The sequence below is a fragment of the Somniosus microcephalus genome, chromosome 26, assembly GCF_052327205.1.
Source record: "Somniosus microcephalus isolate GS21.2 chromosome 26, FLI_Smic_1.0, whole genome shotgun sequence".
In the NCBI taxonomy this organism is placed as follows: domain Eukaryota; kingdom Metazoa; phylum Chordata; class Chondrichthyes; order Squaliformes; family Somniosidae; genus Somniosus; species Somniosus microcephalus.
In genome coordinates, this window is record NC_141012.1 from 7950666 (window position 1) to 7971557 (window position 20892).

The 20892-nt window shown below is 45.3% G+C and overlaps 1 protein-coding gene across 4 annotated transcripts in view; it reads left to right on the forward strand.

Moving 5' to 3' along the window:
• The window catches only part of LOC147100253 (marginal zone B- and B1-cell-specific protein-like), a 57290-nt gene extending 37514 nt beyond the window's left edge, over positions 1–19776 (forward strand). For 2 of the 4 annotated variants that reach the window (XM_085967762.1, XM_085967759.1), the window contains exons 2-5: positions 10813–11207; positions 12454–12575; positions 16755–16859; positions 17939–19776. In XM_085967762.1, coding sequence (XP_085823888.1) covers positions 10983–11207; positions 12454–12575; positions 16755–16859; positions 17939–18104 — 618 coding nt within the window. In that variant the 5' untranslated portion in view covers positions 10813–10982 and the 3' untranslated portion in view covers positions 18105–19776. Of the gene's footprint in view, positions 1–1581; positions 1624–1654; positions 2185–10812; positions 11208–12453; positions 12576–16754; positions 16860–17938 lie in introns of those variants that run through there. The other 2 variants (XM_085967760.1, XM_085967763.1) reach the window with 2 other exon arrangements.
• The last annotated feature ends 1116 nt before the right edge of the window (positions 19777–20892 follow it).

Genomic DNA, 20892 nt, shown 5'->3' on the forward strand with positions numbered 1-20892 from the left:
GAGTTATGCTAAACCTTTATAAACCAGCAATTAGGCCTCAGCTGGAGTAGTGTGTTCAACTCTGGACACCACACTTTAGGAAAGATGTCAAGACCTTAGAGAGGGTGCAGAAGAGCTTCACCAGAATGGTACCAGGAATGAGGAACTTCAGTTACGTGGAGGGGCTGGAGGAACTAGGGTTGTTCTCCTTAGAGCATAGAAGGTTAAGAGGAGATTTGATAGAGGCATTCAAAAATGATGAATAGTTTTGATATAATAAATAAGGAGAAACTGTTTCCAGTGGCAGAAGGGTCATTAATCAGAGGCAATTTAAGGCAATTGGCAAAAGAACTAGAAGTGATAGCGAGTTGTTGTGATCTGGAATGCATTGCCTGAAATGGTGTTGGAAGCAGATTCATTAGTGATATTCAAGAGAATTGGATAAATACTTGAAGAAAAAATATTTACAAGGTTATAGGGAAAGAGCAGGGGATTGGGACTAATTAGATAGTTCCACCAAAAGAGCTGGCACAAGTACGATGGGCCGAATGGCCTCCTTCTGTGCTGTATCATTCTATGGGGACGATTTTCCCACTGGAGGCAGGTTTCGGTTTGGGTGGGTTCGAAACCCGCCTCCACTGATTGCAATTTTTCAAAACGATTTTCCCCTGATTGGCCATTGATTGCAGAGGTGTGGGTTGCCCTCGGTCAACTAGCGTTTTGGGACTGAAACTCGCCTCTGCTGACATCACTTTTCCAGCCTTTGAGTATATTCAAGACAGAGATCGATAGATTTTTGAATATTAAGGGAATCATGGGATATGGGGATAGTTCGGGAAAGTGGAGATGAGGTAGAAGATCAGCCATGACCTTATTGAATGGCAGAGCAGGCGTGAGAGGCCGAATGGCCGACTCCTGCTCCTAATTCTTATGTTCTTATGTTCCCCAGATCATTAGTTCGGGCCTACTGGATTACTAGTCCAGTAACATAACCACTATGCTACCCTAGCCCATAAATAGGATTAGGATATTGTCTGACAATATTGTGCCATGAAAAGCTCCAGATGAAGGATTTCAGTGAAGTTAAATATAATGAGGTGGCTGTGCAACCCTTTTATATATGTACAGGAAGACTTCTTTATATCAAGACAGCAGGCCTTGTCCCTGCACTCCCAATGCTCTTGGTTGACTTTGTCAAGTCAAGGCCATTGCCCATGACCATTGATCAAGGCCATTGCCCATGAGCATTGATCAAGGCCACTGACCATGAGCATTGATCAAGGCCATTGACCATGACCATTGATCAAGGCCATTGACCATGTCTCCTCCCTCCTCCCCACCACCACTTTAAACTGAGCACGTGATCAGCGCCAGGCCCGCACCGCGCCAGACTCCGCCTCCTGACTCGCTCGCGCGACGGACTGTACAACCCGATTGGTCCGACGATACGTCCATCCGAGCCAGGCCGGCGGATTTGGACTAATCGGCGCGCGGCCGGGGCGACAGCCCTTCCCGCGATTGGCTGAGGCTGTGGCCGGGGGGCCCCCACGTGGGCTAGATTCCCCAGTCCAGCCAATAGGGAGTGGCAGGAGGCGGGTGGTTGGAAGTGAGCGGGAAGTCTTGGGAGGAGAAGCCAAGCGGCGGGTGAGAGCGGGGAGGGGATTTACTTCATAGAACAACATGGCGCACTCCTCAATCAATGAGATCTAAAAATCTTCCACTTGGAAAAGTTTAAGCCAACTGAGACAGAGGGTGGTTTACATCTTGTATAAAAAAAATTTCAGACAGATTTAAAATTGATTTTTTTTTAAAGTGAGAGGACCACCTGAGTTTTGGGGGATTTTGTATTTCACACAATATTGAAATAGCTGCAGTTATGGGGTCGATTTTCAGTGTGCTGTGAGGCGGGCTTTAGGCGTGCGGGGGGCTAAAATCCCGAATTTGGGGGTCCCGACACCATCCCGCCCAAAACCTCGCTCCACGTAAGTTTCACAGGAGGCGGGTACCCGCCCCGCACTGGGACCCGCCGACCCGAGGCGGGAAGGGATTAGTGCCAATTAACTGCCTGTTAACGGGCAGTTTTTAGCCTAATCCCTATTTTGAGGGGTGTCGTGTGGGATTCCCGACGGCTCCAAACCACGCCAGGTTAGAGCAGGCGGGCCGTCGGGTTGAAGGACTTGGAGGGGTCGAGATGTCGGTGTTCAGGTGAGTGATGTGTGCATGAGTGCAAAGGTAAATGTGTTTGGTGTGTCTAAAGTGTGTAAAGAAGTTTAAATTACCTGTACTTACCTTAACAGCCTTTCTTCCTCTAGGTTTCGGGAGTCCATCACTCAGCCGGCAATGAAAGCAAAATGGCTGCGAGCTGTCAAAAGTGACAGCCTTCAGCTTTCTGTGCCGGTGAGATTTCTAACTGAGTCTGTGTAGAAGGACTCAGGTTAGAACTCAGACTGTCAGTGTTTGACAGCTTCAAACAGCTGTGAAACACTGATATTTCATCTGTCAACACGTCTGTGACATCACCTGTTGCCGGGTGGCCCTTAATTGGCCTGCTGAGCCTGCTAGGCGGGCTCAACAAGGTCAATCAAGGGAAAATCGCGTGGGTTGGCCGGACGTCGAAGTAGGCGGGACTAAAACCCCGAAAGTTGTAGTCCCGCCTCCTTCCCGACTGCTGAATGAAAATCGTCCCCTTAGGAACAGGAGGAGGCCATTGAACCCCTCGAGCCTGCTACGCCATTCGATGAGATCGTGGCTGATCTGCCACCTAACTCCGCCTTTGCCCCATATCCCTTAATACCTTTGGTTAACAAACAGCTATCAATCTCCGATTTAAAATTAACAATTGATCGAGCACCAATTGCCGTTTGTGGATGAGAGTTCCAAACTTCTACCACCCTTTTCTGTGTAGAAGTGTTTCCTAATTTCACTCCTGAAAAGTCTGGCTCTAATTTTTAGACTATGCCCTCCTAGTCCTAGAATCCCCAACCAGCGGAAATAGTTTCTCTCTATCTACCCTATCTGTTCCCTTTAATATCCTGAAAACCTAGATCAGATCACCCCTCAACCGTCTAAATTCTAGGGAATACAACCCTAATTTGTGTAATCTCTTCTCGTAACGTTGCCCTTGAAGTCTGGGTATCATTCTGGTATTCTTCCATAGATTTCTATACCACAGTCTGAGAGAGTTTTGATCTGCCATGTGAAGGGTTTTGAAGCGACAGACCAATAGTCCCATTAGGATGGTCGCCATAGTGCCTTTTGTGGCCGCCCATGTGCCCACCACATGGAAACCCGTCACCCTGCCCGAGTCTCTATCCGCTGAGATGTTGCCATCCGCCGTTCATGGCCTCGCCTCCCCCACACCCCCTATCTCTGTAACCTCCTCCAGCCCTATAACCCTCCGAGATCTCTGCGTTCCTCCAATTCTGGGCTCTTGCGCATCCCCGATTTCCATCGCTCCACCATTAGTGGCCGTGTCTTCAGCTGCTGAGGCCCTAAGCTCTGGAATATCCTCCCTAAACCCCTCTACCTCTCTCTCCTCCTTTAAGACGCTCCTTAAAACCTACCTCTTTGACCAAGTTTTTGGTCTGTCCTAATATCTCCTTAAGTGGCTCGGTGTCAAATTTTGTCTGATAATGCTCTTTAGAAGCGTCTTGGAAAGTTTTGTAATGTTAAAGGCGCTATATAAATACTCGTCGTTGTCAGGTTTTAGTTTACCCAATAAGGAGACACCGACCTGAGGTGGTGGCAAAGTGAGCATGGAGATACTGCTGGAATTCAACCAGTTCACCAGAGCTGCTTGGTAAGTATCTGCTGTGGCTCAGTGGGCGGCACTCTCGCCTCTGAGTCAGAAGGTTGTGGGTCTCACTCCAGAGACTTGAGCACATAATCTAGGCTGATACTCCAGTGCAGATACTGAGGGGGTGCTGCACTGTCGGAGGTGCCATTTTTTGTCTGTGACATTAAACCGAGGCCCCATCTGGCCTCTTGGGTGGGTGTAAAAGATCCCGCAGCAGTATTTGAAGAAGAACAGTTCTCTCCAGTGTCCTGGCCAATATATCTCTCAACCAATGCCTAAAAACAGCTTATCTGGTCATTATTGCTGTTTGTGGGAGCTTGCTGTGCACAAATTGGCTGCTGTGTTTCCTACATTCAACAGTGACTGGGCATCCTGACATTGTGAAATGCGCTATATAAATGCAAGACCTTTCTTGGACTGCCCTACCCACTGGGGCATTGGATGGTTATCTGGGAAGGACCCCTGTCTGTTGAAAAGTATTTGGCTACATGACACATAAGCTTGTTCTGACTGTTCTCCCGCCTCATGATAAAAATACTGCTGCTTTAGCCACACTACAGAACAACAGGCTTTTAGTTCTTGTGGTGTAGTTCAGGGTACCCTTGATGCTTTATGACCAATGTGTTCTTTGCTAGGACTCTAGCTCTGCTACAAGTCATGTTAGGCTTGGATGGCATTGTGTTTTTTGGCTGAGATATGGGCTATTACTTGGCTCGAGCACTGATTTGATATTCTCCAAAAAACCATTGAAGAAGCTGGCACAGGCACGATGGGCCGAATGGCCTGCATCTGTGCTGTTTCATTCTACTATTCTATGATTCTAAGTTCAAGCTTTAGATCCCAGGTAGAAAAGCAAGGGACCCCATTGAGTTATGTAATATTAAATAGTGTAGATAAGGTAAACCCAGAATATTACTCCAAAGTAAGTCAGAGTGGCAGAACCATAAAACATAAATTAAAATGAGTGAAAAGTAAATCTGAATGGGCTATTACTCAAAGTGTGATAAACGTTAGGAACAATGGCACAATCAAAACCAGGGGCGTTCAAAATACAGTTGGATGTTTGGCTACGGGACTTTGGGGTACGAGAGGTACAAACTCAGACGGACTAAATAACCTTTTTTGTCTTTGGTTCTTATCTGACAGATGGATTTTAATGTAGATAAATGTAAGGTATTATGCATATTGGAAAAGGAAATGTGCATATCCAGGTGGATCAAGGTGGGTGCCTGTTCAGTGGATAAAGATTTGGGTGTAATTATTGAACGTTGCTGAGAATTTCAAGTGAATATGTTATCAATGCAGCTGCCTCACTAGTCTGGCATCAAAATGTGGTGCACAGAGCTCTCTCTCCCCAGTCCCCATATCAAAAACCTCCCTACATGTAGAAATGAGAAAAACACACTAAAGATAGATACTTTACTGAAAATAACTCTTATCTGCTTCAGAGTCGGCCACAGAGGTTGACTGCGGGTAGAATCAGACAGGAAGTTAAATGCTAATCAACTCCTCCGCACGCACAGGACTTCAAAAAGGCAGCAAAACTCGGAGAAACTCTGACAAAGCTTGGTGTCTCCATAGTGAAGTTAGTCATTTTGGGGTCTATGATATCACACGAGGCCAGAAAGCCATATGAAAACTGGACCACAGTAATGACTCAAACTCCCTCCCGGTTTAATATTTTAAAAAATTGCACGGCCCGTTTAAAAAATAGACTGCTCAGCTAACATAAGACAGGGGAGAACCCTATTTAAAATGCTGCGGGGCATGGATAGTGGAAATGTATGCAGGCTCTTTGAATTGGGCTGTAAGTACAGGACTTGGGTAGTCTTAAAATGGATAAACCTCAAGAAGATTTGAGGCTTGAAGGATTATCCTGCCTGTGAAAGCGGGTGGGTTTTGTGGGGAAGTTTTTGATGCAGGGACTGGAGAAAGAGCTCTCGCAAAAGCAGTGGATGTTGTGTTGGTTAATTGCTTTAAAAATGAGCTGGATAAATGTATTGTTTGGAATGGGGAGGGGGTGGTGATTCAGTTTCTGATGACCAACAGGAGACACATGGGGCTGGATTTTCATTCAGAAGTCGGGAAGGAGGCAGGACTACAACTTTCGGGTTTTAGTACCGCCTCCATCGAGATGCGGCCAGTCCACATGATTTTCACTTGATTGACCTTGTTGAGCCTGCCCAGCAGGCCAATTAAGGGCCACCCGGCAACAGGTGACGTCACAGACTGAAATTTCATCTGTCAAGACGTGTTGACAGATGAAATATCAGTGTTTCACAGCTGTTTGAAGCTGTCAAACACTGACAGTCTTACTTCTAACCTGAGTCCTTCTACGCAGACTCAGTTAGAACTCTCACCGGCACTGAAAGCTGCAGGCTGTCACTTTTGACAGCTCGCGGCCATTCTGCTTTCAGTGCCGGCTGAATGATGGACTCCCAAAGCCTAGAGGAAGAAAGGCTGTAAAGGTAAGTACAGGTAATTTAAACTTCTTTACACACTTTAGACACACCAAACACACTTACCTTTGCACCCATCACTCACCTGAACACCGACCTCTCGACTCCTCCAAGTCCTTCAACTCGACGGCCCGACTCCTCTAACCTGGCGTGGTTTGGAGCCGTCGGGAATCCCACACGACACCCCTCAAAATAGGGATTAGGCTAAAAACTGCCTGTTAACTACCTGTTAACAGGCAGTTAATTGGCACTAATCCCTTCCCGCCACGGGTTGGCGGGTCCCAGTGCAGGGCGGGTACCCGCCTCCTTTGAAACGTACGTGGAGGCGGGTTTTGGGCGGGATGGTGTCGGGACCCCCGAATTCAGGATTTTAGCCCCCCGCACGCCTAAAAGCCCGCCTCACGGCACACTGAAAATCGACCCCATGGTTCCTGTGTCACTGGGGCCTGGCTTAGAGGTGAATAATGGAGATATGGGGATGGATGAAGACTCTGGAGTTTCACACAATCACCTTTTAGGCAGGGGAGTCCATACTACTACCTGTGCATCCTGCAAGACTCTTCAAACTTGCCCACAAAGGCCAGGCAACTTAGTTCTATTTGCACTTCTATTTCTTACCCGCTGGTTTTTCCGGTTTCAAATTTTGTGGGCCTGGAAAATGCTGCTCTTCGCACTGTTGGATAAACCTTAATTCAGAACGCCAAGCTCCAGTAGTTTCTGCAGCTTGATATCTATGTAGATTAATGGGAACATTGATTTAACTGAGGCTCCAGGGTACGAACCTAAGCATGAAGACAAGAAGCTTGGAGACTCCAGCCGTTGACAACAGAAAGCATTTATGCAGAATTTCTTTTCAGGAGACTAGATGACTGAGGTATAGTCTAATTGAGAAAATTGTACACGGTTTGTAGAAGGAGCAGGTTTCTTGGCTCCATGGTTTTTCTTCATTTTAGTCTTCTGTTGAGATTAGCCGGCACAGTGGGGTCAACACAGTTTATTTTCTGATCCACGAATTCAATTGACCTTTGTTGCTGTCATAAGTATTCCAGAGTTGTGATTGATCCAGAGCTCTGATTGATCCAATGTCAGCTTCATAAACATAGAAAACATTGAAAAATAGGAGCAGGAGTAGGCCATTCGGCCCTTTGAGCCTGCTCCGCCATTCAATATGATCATGGCTGATCCTCTATCTCAATACCATATTCCCGCTCTCTCTCCCCATACCCCTTGATGTCTTTTGTGTCTAGAAATCTATCTATCTCCTTCTTAAATATATTCAGTGACTTGGCCTCCATAGCCTTCTGTGGTAGAGAATTCCACAGGTTCACCACCCTCTGAGTGAAGAAATTTCTCCTCATCTCAGTCCTAAATGTCCTACCCCGTATCCTGAGACTGTGACCCCTCGTTCTAGACCCCCCAGCCAGCGGAACCATCCTTCCTGCATCCAGTCTGTCTAGCCCTGTCAGAATTGTATATGTTTCAATGAGATCCACTCTTATTTTTCTAAACTCTAGTGAATACAGGCCTAGTCAACCCAATCTCTCCTCATACAACAGTCCTGCCATCCCAGGAATCAGTCTGGTGAACCTTCGCTGCACTCCCTCTCTGGCAAGTATATCCTTTCTTAGGTAAGGAGACCAAAACTGCACACAGTACTCCAGGTGTGGTCTCACCAAGGCCCTGTACAACTGTAGTAAGACATCCTTGCTCCTGTACTCAAATCCTCTTGCAATGAAGGCCAACATACTATTTGCCTTCCTATCTGCTTGCTGCACCTGCATGTTTGCTTTCAGTGACTGGTGTACAAGGACACCCAGGTCCCTTTGTACATCAGCATTTCCCAATCTAGCACCGTTTAAATAATACTCTACTTTTCTGTTTTTTTACCGAAGGGGATAACTTCACATTTATCCACGTTATACTGCATCTGTCATGTATTTGCCCACTCACTCAACTTGTCTAAATCGCCTTGAAGCCTCTTTGCATCCTCCTCACAACTCACAATAGTTTCGTGTTGTCAGCAAACTTGGAAATAATACATTTGGTTCCCTCATCCAAATCATTGATATATATTGTGAATAGCTGGGGCCCAAGCACTGATCCCTGCAGTACCCCACTAGTTACCACCTGCCACCCCGAAAAAGACCCATTTATTCCTACTCTCTGTTTTCTGTCTGTTAACCAAGTTTCAATCCATGCCAATATATTATCCCCAATCCCATGTGCTTTAATTTTGCACACTAACCTTTTATGTGGGACTTTATCAAAGGCCTTCTGAAAATCCAAATACAACACATCCACTGGTTCTCCCTTATCCTACCATCCTCTGGGGTAGAGAATTCCAAAGATTTACAACCCTCTGAGGGAAGAAATTTCTCCTCATCTCAGTCCTAAATGGCCGACCCCTTATCCTGAGACTCTGACCCTGGTTCTAGACTCTCCAATCAGGGGAAGCAGCTTCTCAGCATCTACCCTGTCACTCCCTCTCAGAACCTTATATGTTTCCATGAGAGCACCTCTCATTCTTCGAAACTCCAGAGAATATTGGCCTAGTCTACTCAAATATTATTTGTGCATGAACAGACCTGGGGGTATATGTGCACAAATCGTTGAAGGTGGCAGGGCAGGTTGAGAAAGCGGTTAAAAAGGCATATTGGATCCTGGGCTTCATAAATAGAGGCATAGAGCTGGATTTTGTCAATGGGGACGTGACGGAGGCGGGACTCCCACTTTTTGGGTTGTAGTCCCGCCTCCATCAATTTGTGGCCGACCCACGCGATTTTCCCTTGATTGACTTTGTTAAGCCTGCCCAGCGGGCTCAGCAGGCTAATTAAGGGACACCCGGTTACAGGTGACGTCAGGGATTGACATTTCACCTGTCAAGAGCTTTTGATAGATGAAATATTAGCGTTTGACAGCTCTGTGAAGCTGTCAAACACTGACAATCTGACTTCTAAGTTGAGTCCTTCTCCACAGACTCAGTTAGAAATCTCTCCAGAACAGAAAGCAGTGGCTGCAACTTTTGACAGCTCGCGGCCGTTCTGCTTTCTGTGCCGATGAGATGAGGGACTCCCGAGACCTGAAGGAAAGAAGCCTGTATTAGTAAGTAAAGGTAAGTAAAACTTATTTAAACACTTTACACACACCAAACACACTTACCTCTGTACTCATGCACCCATCACTCACCTGAACACCGGACATCTCGACCCCTCCAAGCCCTTCAGCCCGACGGTCCGCCTCGCTAACTTGGCGTGGTTTGGAGCCGTCGGGCAGCCCACACTTCAGGGCTAAAAATAGGGATTAGGCCAAAAACTGCCTGTTAACTACCTGTTAACAGGCAGTTAATTGGCACTAATCCCCTTCCCGCCTCAGGGAGGCGGCTCCCAGCACAGGTCAGGTACCCGCCTCCTGGGAAACGGGCACGGAGGCGGGATGGGTTCCTGCCCCCCGATTCTGCAATTTTCCCCCCACTCCCACCTCCAAACCTGCCTCCACGGGGCTTGGAAATTCGAGCCCATAGAGTACAAAAGCAAGGAAGTTATGACGAACCTTTATAAAACACTGGTTCGGCCTCAACTGGAGTATTGTGTCCAATTCTGGGCAGCGCACTTTAGGAAGGATGTGAAGGCCTTAGAGAGGGTGCAGAAAAGATTTACAAGAGTGGTCCCAATGATGAGGGACTTCAGTTACATGGATAGACTGGAGAAGCTGGGGTTGTTCTCCCTAGAGCAGAGAAGGTTGAGAGGAGATTTGATAGAGGTGTTCAAAAATCAGGAGGGGTCTAGACAGAGTAGAGAGAGAGAAACTGTTCCCATTGGCAGAAGAGTTGAGAACCAGAGGACACAGATTTATGGTGATTGGCAGAAGAACCAAAGGCAACATGAGGAAAAACATTTTTATGCAGCGAGTGGTTAGGATCTGGAATGCACGGCCTGAAGGGTTGGTGGAAGCAGACTCAATCGTGGCTTTCAAAAGGGAATTGGATAAATACCTGAAGAAAAAAAATTGCAGGGCTACGGGGAAAGGGCGGGGAGTGGGACTAGCTGAAGTGCCCTTGTAGAGAACCAGAGACATACTAATAATCTCTAAAACTGTAATTATTTAACACAGAGCCAGAATTGTTTTTTGATTCTGTAGATTCTTGAGGGTAAAATGAACAATTTGGGTTAGGATTGCGAAACTATATTAAAAGACATGGCAGCTGTTGATCATTCTGCTATTCCCATTTACACCTCTTCTAGACCCATCTTTTGTTTCTTTACTTCTCCCATTACCATCTCCTTTTGCTTTGTACTATCATCCCTTTTGTCATTTAATCTCTCCTGCCTTCCACCCTATCACAGACCTTCCCTTTTGTTCTTTCCTCCCCTCCCCTCTTTCCCTGCCCCTGCACTTGCTTAAAATCTGTCACATCTCTAACTTTTTCCAGCTCTGACGAAAGGTTGTCGACCTGAACCGTTAACTCAGTTTCTCTCTCCACAGATGATGCCTGACCTGCTGAGTATTTCCAGCATTTTCTGTTTTTATATTAAAAGGCACCTCTTTTAAAATTCTGTTTTTCTCCTCTCCTCCCCCCAGTACATCTTCAAATTACACAGCTGCTACTTTTCATTTCCTCATTGGTGCAGCACAAGGAGACTGATTATCGTTCCACGTCAGCATTTGAAATTTTGAATGCCAGCCTTTGCTCCAGTACATTTAATAACCTGGATTGAAAGGTATCGCCAATAGCTATCGGAGTGGCCATCATGAAGTTTCTTGTCATGGCAATTCTATCCGTATGCCTGTGCGACATTGCCAGCGGAGTCGGGCAGAAGGATAGGTGGAGAGAGTACGATGCTCAAAGCTCAGGGAGATTTCAAGAATCGGGGACATTCGAGATGAAATCACCTAACTTGAATGACGAGGAGTTTCACTCCAGCCACATGCCCAATTATTTGAAGTGCGATTCCTGCAGAGCTATTTCTTACCAGGTAGGTTCAGTGCTCTGTGATGCTCCCGACTGCTGTGTGGCAACAGCTATGTTTTGGTACCCATTCACTTAGAGATACAGTGACCTTTTTTCTGGACCTTCGTCTTATATCTGTAATTACCTGTATTTGTATCGCCATTTCCTTCATATCACTTAATTTAACCAAGTTCGTCAAATGGCTATACAGTCTATCTTAATTCACAGTTTTCGATAAAATTGAAATGATCCAGTAATTTAAATTAAGAAACTTTTAATTAAACATTAACCATTTTTATTCTTTAAAAAAATGAATTATTGGATAATTCAGAATCCCTACATTACAATGGTGACTACACTTCAAAAGTACTTCTTTGGTTTGGGATGTCCTGAAGTCGTGGAAGATGCAATGTAAATTCTTTCTTAGTTGACTTCACTCCGATCTATCTGTGTTGGGTGAGTGGAGCAGGAAAGGGTATTTCTTTCTGTACAAAAGGAGCATTGACATGTAGATCTGAGAAATGGTTAATTTTATTTTAATGGCTTTGCTAAATTTTAAATCTTTCTGGAAATGAAACTGGTAAATATGTTTTGAGTGATCTACCCTTCACAGGAATAGTGTATGTGGATGATTCAGTAGCAGAGAGAGGCCGGGGCTGTCCCACAACACAACCTGCAGGCAAATTTGAATGGTCAAAACAAAAGTTCATGCATAATGTTAGAAACAAGTATTTGAATCTTGTAACTATGGTGCGTGGCATCTTGCTATATCATTAGTACTCGTTCATTGCTACTTGCTATTAAATGAATTTATACTAAAAATAAATTTCTGCTAGAACGTTTTTTAAATGTATACCGAGAAGCACCACCTTTTAAAGGCAGACTGAACCCAATCGATGAAGCCAGTCCTTTCTCAGCTGTTTTTAGTTTCAGTGGACAGAACATCAGAACAAAATAAAATAACCAGTTCCTTTCTGTTTTTATCCTGCTGGGAATTGAAGACTATATGACATCACTGAGGACAGCTACTTTCATCCGTAAGTTTGGGTATGATAGGAGTTTGAAAATGCAGGAAATACACATCCCTAGTGAAGAGGCTTGGGGTGAGGAACGAGGGATCGCTGTTCCAATGGGATAGAGAAAATGCCGGGAGAAGAAAATTGGAATGTAATAATTATCAAAAGGACTGGCTTTACTTTACTTCTGCTTTAAACACATTGACCTTTCGCTAAATTAATCTTTCATTTGTTGTTCTACCCCATATTGTAAAGATGCAGGAATATCTTTCAAAGAGGGAATCGAAAATCTCTGCAGTGAAGGAGGGGAAAACAGTACTGAATGAATCTGATTACACTGATGCTTTGGAGAAATGCTGCTCCCAGAGTTGGGAAAAGTGAGTTGGTCTGTCAGTTCATCTTTTACACAAAATGTAACAGTCCCTCTCTTTACTTGTCATAGACAGTGATATGGATGGCTTAAAACAACAAGTAAATGTGTACAAAAAAACACCATTGAAATGAGATTGCGCGTCATAACTCGGCATTTGTGAATAATTAACCCATTGTCATGAGTGTATTTTTATATTTCGTCACCAATATGCCCCCACTTGTATATTGATATAAATAATTGCAGATACCTGGGAGTGAGTTACAGGCTGGAATCTATGTGACTATATAGAGAATAACAAATAGCTCAAAGTGATTATAAACCAGAATAACCTGACTGAAGGTTTCCACTGATACCATAAACCAAAAAGTTAATCATGTGGTTCAGATCACACACTGGGTGAGGTTTATGAACACAATCTGATCAAGCGAGATTAGATTACAGCCTATAACCACTCCACTGATTCTTTTTAATGATATATTCATGCTATAAGGGCTATTGACTATCTTTATTCAGGTTTTTCAGTTTTACCAAGAAATAATTTTTTGTTCATTTCCAGGAACTTGTGTGGACAGAATGTATTCCATTCATTAATTTTATTACGGTTACTTGCAGAGTTTTTCTAGAATTCCCTACAGCATGGAATGTTGGCAATTATTTTCCACATTGAGACATACTGTAATTATTGAACACTTAAAATTAACAGTGTGTTGTCAGCGGTAGGAGTTTGGTTTCCCAATGCCCTAGGCACACAATGATTACAATAAGAATAAAAGAGCATAAGAATTAGGAGCAGGAGTAGGCGATACTGCCCTTCGAGTCTGCTCCGCCATTCAATAAATGGCTGATCTTCTACCTCAACTCCACTTTCCCGCCCGATCCCCATAGCCCTTGATTTCCCCCAGAGTCCATAAATCTATCTAAAAAAGAGGCAGGCGGAGCTTCGGTTTAATGTCTCATCTGAAAGATGGCACCGCCGACAGTGCAGCATTCCCTCAGTACTGCACTGGGAGTGTCATCCGGGAATTTGTGCTCAAGTCTCTGGAGCAGGGCTTGAACCTATGACTTTCCGGCTCAGAGGCAAGAGTGCTACCCACTGAGCCATGGCAGATTATAGGCAAGGGTAGCTCCATGCCAATTTTTGGTGGGTTCACTGAGCAGCGGTTAGAGGCATTGAGAGCAAATAACACTTTCTACTGGCCCGCATGGCAGACCGGAGACACACGCGGTCAGCACCAAGACAACACTCCCAGGTCAGGACTCGTGGGTCGTGAATGCTGCTGTCCTGGTAAAGTACATGAGCCTTTTGTTATTCGTCTCCCCACTCCACCCCCCGCCCCCCCAGCGCTCATTTCTCGCCCGATCCCGCATAGTTACCTCTGGTGTCCCCTAAGGATCTATCCTTGGCCCCCTCCTATTTCTCAGCTACATGCTGCATCCAAAAACACAGCGTCAGTTTCCACATGTATGCTGACGACACCCAGCTCTACCTCACCACCACTTCTCTTCACCCCTGCACGGTGTCTAAATTGTCATACTGCTTGTCCGACATCCAGTTCTGGATGAGCAGAAGTTTTCTCTAATTAAATATTGGGAAGACCAAAGCCATTGTTTTCAGTTCCTGCCACAAACTCCATTCCCTAGCCACTGACTCCATTCCTCTCCCTAACATCTGTCTGAGGCTGAACCACACTGTTCGCAACCTTGGTGTCATATTTGACCCTGAAATGGGCTCCCGCCCTTATATCCGCAGCATAACTAAGACCGCCTACTTCCACCTCTGTAACATTGCCTGTCTCCGCTCTTGCCTCAGCTCATCCGCTGCCGAAACCCTCATCCATGCCTTTGTTACTTCTAGACTTGACTATTCCAACGCACTCCTGGCTGGCCTCCCACATTCCACCCTACGTAAACTTGAGGTCATCCAAAACTTGGCTGCCCGTGTCCTAACTCGCGCCAAGTCCCGTTCGCCCATCACCCCTGTGCTCGCTGACCTACATTGACTCCCGGTTAAGCAACGCTTCGATTTCAAAATTCTCATCCTTGTTTTCAAATCCCTCCATGGCCTCGCCCCTCCCCATCTCTGTAATCTCCTCCAGCCCCACAACCTCCCGAGATATCTGCGCTCCTCTAATTCTGCCCTCTTGAGCATCCCTGATTTTAATCGCTCAACCATTGGTGGCCGTGCCTTCTGTTGCCTGAGCTCTGGAATTCCCTGCCTAAACCTCTCCGCCTCGCTACCTCTCTTTCCTCCTTTAAGATGCTCCTTAAAACCTCCCTCTTTAACCAAGCCTTTGGTCACCTGCCATAATTCTCATGTGGCTCGGTGTCAATTTTTTTTCTTATAATACTCCTGTGAAGCACCTTGGGACATTTTACTATGTTAAAGCGCTATATAAATACCCTTCCCTTCCCTTCCCTTCCTCGACTTCTGTGTCTCCATCCCTGGGGATAGGCTATTGACAAACATTCACTATAAGCCCACTGACTCCCACAGCTACCTGGACTACACATCCTCCCACCCCGCTTCCTGTAAGGACTCTCTTCCATTCTCCCAGTTTCTCCGTCTCCGCCGCATCTGCTCTGACGATGCCACCTTCCATACTAGTGCTTCCGACATGTCTTCCTTTTTCCTCAACCGAGAATTCCCCTCTACTGTGGTTGACACGGCCCTTGACCGTGTCCATTCTATTTCCTGCACTTCTGCTCTCACCCCTTCCCCTCTCTCCCAGAACCGCAATAGGGTTTCCCTTGTCCTCACCTTTCACCCCACCAACCTCCACATTCAACAGATCATCCTCCGTCATTTCCGCCACCTCCACCACCAAACACATCTTCCCCTCACCTCCCCTTTCAGCATTCCGAAGGGAACGCTGCCTCCGCGACACCCTGGTCCACTCCTCTATCACCCCCAACACCCCTTCCCCCTCTCCCGGCACCTTCCCGTGCAAGCACAGGAGATGTAACACTTCTACCTCCTCCCTTCCCACTGTCCAGGGTACCAAACACTCCTTCCAGTGAAACAGCGATTTACTTGTACTGCTTGCAATTTAGTATACTGTATTCGCTGCTCACGATACGGTCTCCTCTACATTGGGGAGACCAAACGCAGAGTGGGTGACTGCTTTGCGGAACACCTCTGTTCAGCCCATAAGGGGGACCCCGAGCTTCCGGTCGCCTGTCACTTTAATTCTCTGCTCCACTCCCACTCTGACCTCTCTGTCTTCGGCCTCTTACACTGTTCCAATGAAGCTCAATGTAAGCTCGAGGAACAGCACCTCATCTTTCAATTAGGCACTTTACAGCCTGCCGGACTCAACATCGAGTTCAACAATTTCAGATCATAACCTCTGCCCCTATCTTTTCTTTCATTTTTTTTTCTCTCTCTCTCACATGGCAGCTGTCGATCATTCTGCCATTGCCATTTACACATCATCTAGAGTCATCTTTTGTTTCTTAACTTGTCCCATTACCATCTCCTTTTGCCTTGCACCATCATCCCTTTTGTCTTTTAATCTCTCCTGCCTTCCATCCTATCACAGACCTTCCCTTTTGTTCTTTCCTCCCCTCCCCCTTTCCCTGTCCCCGCACTTGCTAAAAAACCTGTTACATCTCCAACTTTTTCCAGTTCTAACGAAGGGTCATCGACCTGAAACATTAACTCTGTTTCTCTCTCCACAGAAGCTGCCTGACCCGCTGAGTATTTCCAGCATTTTCGGTTTTTATATAAATACATGTTGTTGCTGTTGTTGATCAATGGGCGTGTCGCAAGCCAATTCCTCCTCCTCGCTCTCTAGGTTAACACGTGAAGAATGGCCATTTGAATGAGATACCTTAGGGCACTGTGAAACCCTACTCCAGCACGAGTTGGCACCTTCAAGAAAGAAGAGGGAAATGGGCAGTATTTATTTCAAAAATCTCTTGTGGTTTATGTTGTCATACCAAGCCCTTCAATATGTTGCTGTTTTAGAGCGCAGACTGCATCGTACGATATCTCTCGTTACGTTGGTGTCTGAATTATTAAACCAAGCGCACACCCTAGTATGTTCGGCAAAGTTTCAGTGTTTACCTAAAAGACTTCTACCGTATAGTTGGATACTTTGGTGCTGCACCTATTAATAAGCACACATCTCCATAAGGCCCTGTGTATCACTGATAATTTTGTTTTATTCAATGCTCTTTGCAGGCATGGCGTAATAGAGATGAATGGTGTTAAACGTCTGTCAGGCCCAGGACTGGAGACAGAAGAATTTACGGGAGTGATGGTGATGAGCGGACCATGGCCGGGAAGGTAAAAATATCACAAATGCTGTAATTTGAACACCTATAGTGCGGTAGTCATTGCATTCCATCGTACGTGGAACAATAATGGTGTCTTCACTTAAGAGACTGTTGAGGTATAATAGCCTTACGGTTTGTTAGTTGTAGTTGAATAAGTTGAAGTGTTACAGGGGAATGTTTCCTGGGTTGGTTGGACAACTGGTTCTGTATAGTTCCCACACTGCAAATTTCCAGCGTTAATAGTGTCGCTTCTGTGGAGTGAGTCACTTCGGTTTAAAGATGTCGCCTATTTTGACGTACCTCACTCAAAACCAATTGCAGATTTGTGTATTTAAAATCCTACTGATTTTCATCATAAAACTCATCCTTAAAATGTCTTTGTTGACGCCATTGTGTATGGAGAAATAAAGATGTGCATTCATACAGCACCTTTCACGTCCCTCAGAAATGTTTCAAAGTGCTTCCCATAATGTACTGACTGTTAGCTAAGGCAGAAGCCATTTGCGCACAGCAAGATCCCACAAACAGCCATGAGTTGAATTACTAGGCCCAGAGTGCCACAAACTGAGCCGAACTGACACATCCTAGGATCGGGAGGAAAGATCAGATGGTGGATCATCCTAGACCTCCCTGGCTGAAGGACAGGATTGGCAGGCTTGTGAGAGGGCTGCCTACCCAGTAACTCAGACAGGGAAAAGTGTGTAACACTGGAGATAATTCAAGAGATAGATGGAAAAGGCAATATAGTAAAAAAAAATAAAAAAAAAATTCAATGTCATGCAATTAAACTGCTAAATAGCAACAAACACAAATCCCCAGATATAAATAGTGTCCAAACAGCAAGATAGAGATTCAAAACCCAAGGTTTCTTCTGTTTAAAAAGTAAAATGGAAACACACAGCAACCTATCAGTATCTGAAAATAGAAAAGACAAGTCAACGTTTGGCCTTTTCTCTTTCAGACGCTGACAGGCCGGCTGTGTATTTGCAGCATTGTGGTTTTTTTTAGATTTCCACCATTCATGTACTTTTTCTCTTTTTTTTTATTTCTCTTGTTCAGACTGTTAACATTTCTGTATAACCCTTACAGGCTGTTCAAAATGTGCCAAGCTTACCTGGGAGAGTTTACAGAAGAGGACATTTACCAGGAGTACAGGAACAATCGGGATTATTTAGAAGATTTTCTCTGCTTTGGTAAAAATGGAGCTTGCACCGAACACACACAATTCCAAACAGCGTTTAAAGATGAAATATAAAGATTTTGCGTTGGCTCTTCAGGTGACAGAAGTGCATGTCCGGAGTTTGGGCGAGGAGGTGGTGGTCGGGGGGGGTGAGGAAGTCGGCAGGCCCAATTGGCAAGTTGCACAATTCTTCATTCATTAAAATGATGAATAAACTGAAAATGATGAGCCAGGTACACTCCACACCCAAGTTCCAGATATGCACTCCTGTCATGACATGCTATATAATAAATTCATCCATCCATCTAAATGTTATTTAAAATGCTTATAATTAGTCATGCTTTCATAACCTCATATGTTGTGATGCTGAAGTTCCATGAAATTCTTGCGTGGAAATACTTGGAAATATTGTGTGCAATAGTACGCAGTCCCCACCACTTAAAGGATCCACGTTTAAAACGGGTAGTTGCTTGTATCGACCAAAAATCGCAAATCATTAACCATTTGCATTAACATCACATTCAAAGTTGCCGGTTACAGCGTCTTTAGTGCTCCATTTATTACGGGCAGAAACAGCTGGAGGCCAGTGTCTTACTGGAAAGCGAGCCAATGATTGATATCAGCGCTGCAGATTATGGGTGCTCCAAACCTCCTGTGACAGTGTTTTCTTGTCTAGTTACCCTGTTTGCAAGTTTTATTAAAGCAGAAACTACCTCTGGACAAGTGCAGCTGACATAATTTCTAGCTTGTTTTAGAACAAGGTAACTTAGGGAGAATGACTATAATACATTGCACTGAATTTTAGCTTTTTGGTGATTAACTCCACTGATAGGAATGCTCAGCGATGGCCATTATATGCATACAGCGGGAACGTCATGTTCATACAAACACGCCCGCTATAAGCGATAGGGACTGTATCTGAATTTGTATAAAAGCAAATGAATTGTCAGTGGCGGTCTGGAGAACAATCAGAGTCTGGTAATCATTTATAGGTTGTGATATTTCTAAATTAGTTTTAATTTTTTGAAAACAATTCTCCCTCTCGTGAATGCATTAACCTGTTAATGAGTATGATTGCTTACCCAAGGCGCCATTCTTTGTACGAGAGCCCAGACAGTGAACATCAGCAGATCATTGGATGCTAGGGTGAGGGAGTGGGGGGAACATTACAGCTGAGCGCAGTCTTATCCTTACCTGTGATCCACATGTGCATTCTTGAGCCAAGGTCACGAGCGAGAACCCTGGCTGATTTCCCTCCCTAGCCCAGAGCCAGCAAGCGGTAGCATCTCTACTGCCAGCTTGGCTGAAATCAGTGCAGAACAGAAACTGAGCAGTAAGACCTGGGATCTTCTGGTCCGTATTGCTCAGCGACACCTCGCTTTCACCAACTGACCCACCGGGGGAAGTACAGATATTTTATAACCTGGCTTTATTTTTTTAACATGTACAGCACCAAATTCAGGTCAGGATACAGATGTTGGTTATTATAAGTTATATTCAAAGCAGTGCTTGAGACCTGACTTTCATAATTCACTAAATACTCTTTGACTCACACACAAGCTGATATTATTCAGCGATCACAAGCCAGACACACGTGTCTGAAATTTGCAATTTGGATTAGAATACCTTTGAAGCGAATGGAAGGGATCACACACAAGAGGTTCTGCAAGCATGTTTCAACATTTATCTTGTTAAGTCTAAAGTTTAGTAGTATGGTTGAGAAAAAATAAAATGTTTGCATTTTTAATGCATGTGTTGATGTTTTATAATTCCTTCAAAGATTAGTGGTTAATGTTTTTAATAATCTTTAATATCACCATCTTGATTGACAAACTGTTATTTATCGCATTTGTGGAGCACTACTTTGGAAGGCAACAAATCGTGCTGCTCATTATAGTGAGGAATACTTTTCCATCTTTGATGTTCAGTATCAGCATCAAAAATTCCCAGGGCAGGTACAGGTACAGCACGGGTTAGATACAGAGTAAAGCTCCCTCTACACTGCCCCATCAAACACTCCCAGGGCAGGTACAGCACGGGTTAGATACAGAGTAAAGCTCCCTCTACACTGCCCCATCAAACACTCCCAGGGCAGGTACAGCACAGGTTAGATACAGAGTAAAGCTCCCTCTACACTGTCCCATCAAACACTCCCAGGGCAGGTACAGCACGGGTTAGATACAGAGTGAAGCTCCCTCTACACTGCCCCATCAAACACTCCCAGGGCAGGTACAGCACGGGTTAGATACAGAGTGAAGCTCCCTCTACAGTGTCCCATCAAACACTCCCAGGGCAGGTACAGCACGGGTTAGATACAGAGTAAAGCTCCCTCTACAGTGTCCCATCAAACACTCCCAGGGCAGGTACAGCACGGGTTAGATACAGAGTAAAGCTCCCTCTACACTGTCCCATCAAACACTCCCAGGGCAGGCACAGCACGGGTTAGATACAGAGTAAAGCTCCCTCTACACTGTGTCCCATCAAACACTCCCAGGGCAGGTACAGCACGGGTTAGATACAGAGTGAAGCTCCCTCTACACTGCCCCATCAAACACTCCCAGGGCAGGTACAGCACGGGTTAGATTCAGAGTAAAGCTCCCTCTACACTGTCCCATCAAACGCTCCCAGGGCAGGTACAGCACGGGTTAGATTCAGAGTAAAGCTCCCTCTACACTGTCCCATCAAACACTCCCAGGGCAGGTACAGCACGGGTTAGATACAGAGTAAAGCTCCCTCTACACTGTCCCATCAAACACTCCCAGGGCAGGTACAGCACGGGTTAGATTCAGAGTAAAGCTCCCTCTACACTGTCCCATCAAACACTCCCAGGGCAGGAACAGCATGGGTTAGATACAGAGTAAAG